Here is a 5702-nt window from a genome sequence, read left to right on the forward strand (position 1 = left end):
GTTCTACCATTGCCATTTGTCAGATAGATGCATTAGAAATCTGAAACAGCTCTGTTATATTTTGTACTTTGCAACCCAACTTAGAAGATGTGCTCTTAAGAAGTTGACACAACCTAGAACAAAGCAAAATAGCTTTTACTGTTTAATTTTTAAATTCTTCATTAGGCATTAGAATGCAATATACAAAATACAATAGTATACAAATATAGAACATACTAAGAAACACATTTTCCATATTATTTACAAGCGCCCAGAACTTACCTCTATCATTTAATTGGTAGCTATGATGGATTATACACAAGATTATGCAATTTCCGAGAGGAATAAAGTAGATGGCAGTACATTCTTCAAAGTGTCTTAACTCCTAGATGTTTTTTCCTTAGCCCAGTTCAACTACTTAATTTAAAAAAGAAAACACACATTTCTTAGTCATTTTACAGCAAATAACAAGACTCTTTCATGAGAGGTACTACAGCTTGAAAGTTCTCTTTAATCATGTATGAGTGGTATTGACAACCATGAATCATGCCTTTTACTCCACCTATTCAATAAACATTTATTGAATCAGATTCAATAAACATTTAAGGTTCAACCACAAGCTAAGCATTCTGCTGGATACCTTCCTATATCCTGTGTCAATTTGGTTCCCGAGAAAAGATTTCTGCCCTGGAACAGGAATAATATTTACACATTCCAAATTGGTTGAAATTAAAGGAACTATAATCAGTAATTCAATATGACATTGGAATAAAACAAGGTGAAATCTTTGAATTATGCATGACCAAAGGTACTCTTTCAGTTCAGTAGATATCCTGATATCCAAAATTCAATAGGATTTAGCCTATATATCCAGGAAGAAAAAATAATAGTTAAATCTGGACAGGGAAAATGTGGCACATATACACCATGGAATATTATGCGGCCATCAAAAACAATGAGTTTGTGTCCTTTGTAGGGACATGGATGAACCTGGAAAGCATCATTCTCAGCAAACTGACACAAGAGCAGAAGATCAAATACCACATGTTCTCACTCATAGGCGGGTGTTGAACAATGAGAACACATGGACACAGGGAGGGGAGGACTACACACTTGGGTCTGTTGGGGGGAAATAGGGGAGGGTCACTGGGGGGTGGGGAGTTGGGGAGAGATAGCATGGGGAGAAATGCCAGATATAGGTGATGGGGAGGAAGGCAGCAAATCACACTGCCACGTGTGTATCTATGCAACAATCTTGCATGTTCTTCACATGTACCCCAAAACCTAAAATGCAATAAAATAAATTTTTTTAAAAAAGAAAAAATAATAATTAAATAAAGCAGCACAATTGTTACTCTTAGCCTTAGAGGTCTGGATAGATTGTCACATGGAATAACTAATATGTAAAATGAGAGCATGTATTTGGACTAAGATGGAAGGACTCTTTGAACATGGGAAACCACAAACATACTCCAAAGAGCAAAGGACTGACATGAGGAGTCCCGAAGAAACTATAAAACAGAGTAATTTCTAAACTGTTGCTCACAATGTGTCATAAGTATTTCAATGTAAGCCAATCAGAGATCCACTGAGAAACAAATTTAAACAAAAACAAAGAAAATATGTTAAGAATTTTGTAAACAGCAGCTCGCTCAGATATATAAAAGGGCCAGTGTGGAAGTCACCACCAAAACTCAGAAACTCCTCTGAGCAACCTAACTCTCAACCCAAATCCCGACACCATGGCCTGTTGTCAGACCAGCTGCTGCCAGCCAAGCTGCTGCCAGACCAGCTTCTGCGGATTTCCCAGCTGCTCCACCGGTGGGACCTGCGGCTCCAGCTGCTGCCAGCCAAGCTGCTGTCAGACCAGCTGCTGCCAGCCAAGCTGCTGCCAGACCAGCTCCTGCGGAACCGGCTGTGGCATTGGCTCTGGCCAGGAGGGTGGCCATGGAGCTGTGAGCGCCCGTATCAGGTGGTGCCGCCCAGATTGCCGCGTGGAGGGCACCAGCCTGCCCCCCTGCTGTGTGGTGAGCTGCACGCCTCCATCCTGCTGCCAGCTGCACCACGCCCAGGCCTCCTGCTGCCGCCCATCCTACTGTGGACAGTCCTGCTGCCGCCCAGTCTGCTGCTGCTCATGCTGTGAGCCCGCTTGTTGAAAGCCAGTTTGCTTATTTTCAGTTGCATAGGTCACAATATCTCTGAACTGTTCATCTCTTGACCACTCCTGGACCACTAGCAAGTTCTCAGACTTTTATTGCTTTTCCCGTGATGGAGACTACTAAGTATATGAGCTCACAATTCTGCCTGATTCCATTCTACAATGAATACCTTGACCCTTCACTGGGGACACAGAAAGACTACAAAGCCATCTACGGATCATCAATTTTGCTTGGGATATACTATTTCTCATATTTCTGTAGGATTAAAAATTACTGACATGTTGTGGAATTTATCCATGAGAACTATCCACAAGTCTAATGTTTCCATGCTTTATAATCTATTTTTATCTTCTGTTTATCTAAATTTTTTTGCAACATCAAAGACACCAAATTATACCCAAGTGACATTCCTTGGATGTCACCAGAGAAAATGGAAGCTCATCACCCAACATTCAGCTTCTAAGAAGTAGGCTGGACTTTCTACATTTTAACATCTGATCCATTCCTCGGCTTTTGAATCATAAAGATCTTGCCTGCTGGACTATTTCAGTTATATCTGTGATACAGTATCTTCTGTCATTTCTTAATAAACATTATGTACTAGGCAAAGAAAACTTGGTCTTTGTTTTCACTTGTACATCATCTGGTTTAACTGCTTATAATTTAAGAACGTCTACTTGAGGCCAGGAGCAGTGGCTCACACCTGTAATCCTAGCAATTTGGGAGGCTGAGGCCGGTGGATTACTTGAGCTCATGAGTTCAAGACCAGCCTGGGTAACATGGTGAAACCCTGTCTCTACTAAAAATACACACACAAAAAAAATTAGCTGGGTGTGGTAGTGCACACCTGTAGTCCCAGCTACTCAGAAAGCTGAGGCAGGAGAATCACTTGAACCTGGGAGGCAGAGGCTTCAGTGGGCAAAGATTATGTTACTGCACTTCATTACACTATGCAATAAACTGCAGTAAGCGCTCAAAATGGCAGTTTCCTATATATGACACCAAAGAAGACATAAGGTGCACTAAACAGTTAAGTAATGGCAAAAAGACACACATTTCCAAGTCCAAAAGTGGGAACCTTTCTTTTATTGAAGATCATTGGTCATGTAAGGGTAGGTAGACAATGAAAGGGATGAAGGAAGATGAATTAAGGTATTAAAGGATGGAGAAAAGAATGAAAAAGGGAAGAAAAGAACAAAATAGAGGCAAAAAGACAGAAAGAAGACACAGTGAAAAAGGCTAAGTACAAGAGGCTGAAAGAAAAGGAGGAAGAGTGATGGAGAAGACACATCTGAAGGGGAAGGAGGTGAACCAGCATAGCCTTGTTAGTACCATATGCTGTGCACCTGCCGAGTACACATCATGCAAACTTTGGTTCACATAACATTTGTGTCAATCCTGTGAAATAGATATGGTGATCCTGGCTCGTAGATAAGTAAGTCTAAAAGCTAAATAGCTTGCTTACAGTCGCATAATTTATAAGTTTAGAAAGAAAACTGAAACCTGAGTGCAACTCTGTCTGACTCCCAAATTTATGGAGAGAATAAAATTAAGAGAATAGATATAAAGGAAAGTGTGGGAAAGTTTATAAGATTTAAAGACGGCTATTTCAGAGACTGTGGGCTTCAGAATAAGTTGCTCTGTGCTGCTGGTTAAGTTGTGGTCTCAGAACTCCACTCTCTCCCTTCTATACTCAGCTTTTCCATGTTAGTTGATAAAATCTGCAAGCCACATTGTTGCTTTTCCAGCTCTCCATGTTAGGCCTTGCTCCAGCCAGACAGCACCCTATCCTCAGAGGTCTGAGTCAGATCTGCTGGGACTATCCTCCAAGTTCAGAGACATCAGAACATGTCAAGAAAAAATACAACTTTTAGTTCTGCAGGACTCATCCTCTAAACTTATACGTTTTAATGACTCTTAACTCTTCCTTTGTTCCTTCAACCCTAGAGTCAGTAGCTGGTTCCTGCAGTTGCTACGTCCGTGTTCCAATAATTGGCATGGTTTTTGTCTTCTCATGAAATGCTGACTGATAGAAAAGTTGTCTTTAAGGGTGCATATAATTACATTGGGCCCGCCTGAATAATTCAGGATACTCTCACTATCTTGAAGTCAACTGATTAGTAACCTTAATTACATTTGAAATGCCCCTTTTGTTATGGAGCAGAACGTATTCATGGTCATAACACAAGGGCTCATAAGCCTTGGAGGCTGACATTCTACCAATCACAGGAGCTATTAGACACTAAGTTGCCACTGCTTTCTAGAGACCTAAATGCCCTGGTCCTCCAATCAAAAATGGTGACTTTTGGTGGCCAGGTGATAGGTAGAATCTTGGTCTACATTTGAACCACAGTGGATCCAGTGAACCTGCAGACCAATTCCCCAATTTGTGAATGCAAAATTGGAATAATCATACTTGACAACTGGCAGAATTCCTACATTGGCACACTGGCCTGAGGAATAAAGCTCATTTGGTAAAAAGGGCCAAGGTAAAGCCCCCAGAAGTTTCCCTTGGTATAAGAATAGTAAATAAAAAATAAGACTATATTGATGGGAAAATTTTGAAGATGGGTGCCATTGTCAGAGACTTGGAAAAAGCTGGGTGATGATACCAGCCATCTCCCCATTGAGCTTACTTGTTTTCCTGTGGAGAACGCAGATAAATCTTAGAGTATAACAGGACAATTAAGTATTATTATTTTAAATGAATTCAGGTGGTGACCTCCACTGGAGATGATATTCCAAATGTCATATCTTGAATGGAGCAAATGAATACAGCCCCTGGCAACTGGTATGCAACTACTGACGTGAAAATTCATTTTTCCCTATATCAAGGCAACCAGAAGTACTTTTCCTCGACCTAGCATAGCCAACAGGAACCTGCCAAGCACTGCCTCAGGGCTATGCCAACGATCTTGCTCTCTGTCCTAACATACTTATGGCATTAATCATCTTGACTTTCCTTACAACATCATAGCAGTCTACTACATCAATGACCTCATGCTGGTTACATGCAACGAGCAGGAAGTAACAAGCACCTTAGAGGACTTAGTAAAGCATCAATGAACTCCCGGGTGAGGAACAAACTCTACAAAAATTAAAAAGCTCACCGCCTCAGTGAAGTTTCTTGGAGTCCGGTTGTTGAGAGCACATTGAGATATCCTTTCCAAGGTGAAAGAAAAACTGCTGTATTTTAAGCTAACTTCAGCTTAAAAAGAACAACCCTTGGTGAGCATTTTTGTATTTTGGGATCAACATATACCATATTTGAGTATACTATTTCAATCCACTTAATGAATAACTCAAAATGATTCCAGGTTTTGAGGGGGACAAGAGCAAGAGAAAGCTCTAAAGAAAAGTCCCAGCTACAGGTGTGGTGGCGTGTGTCTGTAATCCCAGCTACTCCAGAGGCTGAGGCAGGAGAACTGCTTGAACATGGGAGGAGGTTGCAGTGAGCCTGGATCACGCCACTGCACTTCAGCCTTGGCAACAGAGCAAGACTCTGCCCGAAGAGAAAGAAGGAAGGAAGGAAGGAAGGAAGGAAGGAAGGAAGGAAGGAAGGAA

At 41.2% G+C, this 5702-nt stretch overlaps 1 protein-coding gene across 1 annotated transcript; it reads left to right on the plus strand.

Annotated features, from left to right (window-relative positions):
• Positions 1–1402: 1402 nt before the first annotated feature.
• On the plus strand, positions 1403–2752 carry LOC116552837 (keratin-associated protein 1-3). Its single transcript, XM_032279724.1, has one exon. It carries the CDS (start codon positions 1722–1724, stop codon positions 2133–2135), a length of 414 nt encoding a protein of 137 aa, XP_032135615.1. The 5' UTR covers positions 1403–1721; the 3' UTR covers positions 2136–2752.
• Positions 2753–5702: the final 2950 nt, after the last annotated feature.

The sequence above is a fragment of the Sapajus apella genome, unplaced genomic scaffold (genome assembly GCF_009761245.1).
Source record: "Sapajus apella isolate SASKATOON/1434 unplaced genomic scaffold, GSC_monkey_1.0 scaffold12, whole genome shotgun sequence".
In the NCBI taxonomy this organism is placed as follows: Eukaryota; Metazoa; Chordata; class Mammalia; order Primates; family Cebidae; genus Sapajus; species Sapajus apella.

Coding starts and splice junctions, on each gene's coding strand:
- LOC116552837 (XM_032279724.1), top strand. CDS start 1,722: ATGGCCTGTTGTCAGACCAGCTGCTGCCAGCCAAGCTGCTGCCAGACC.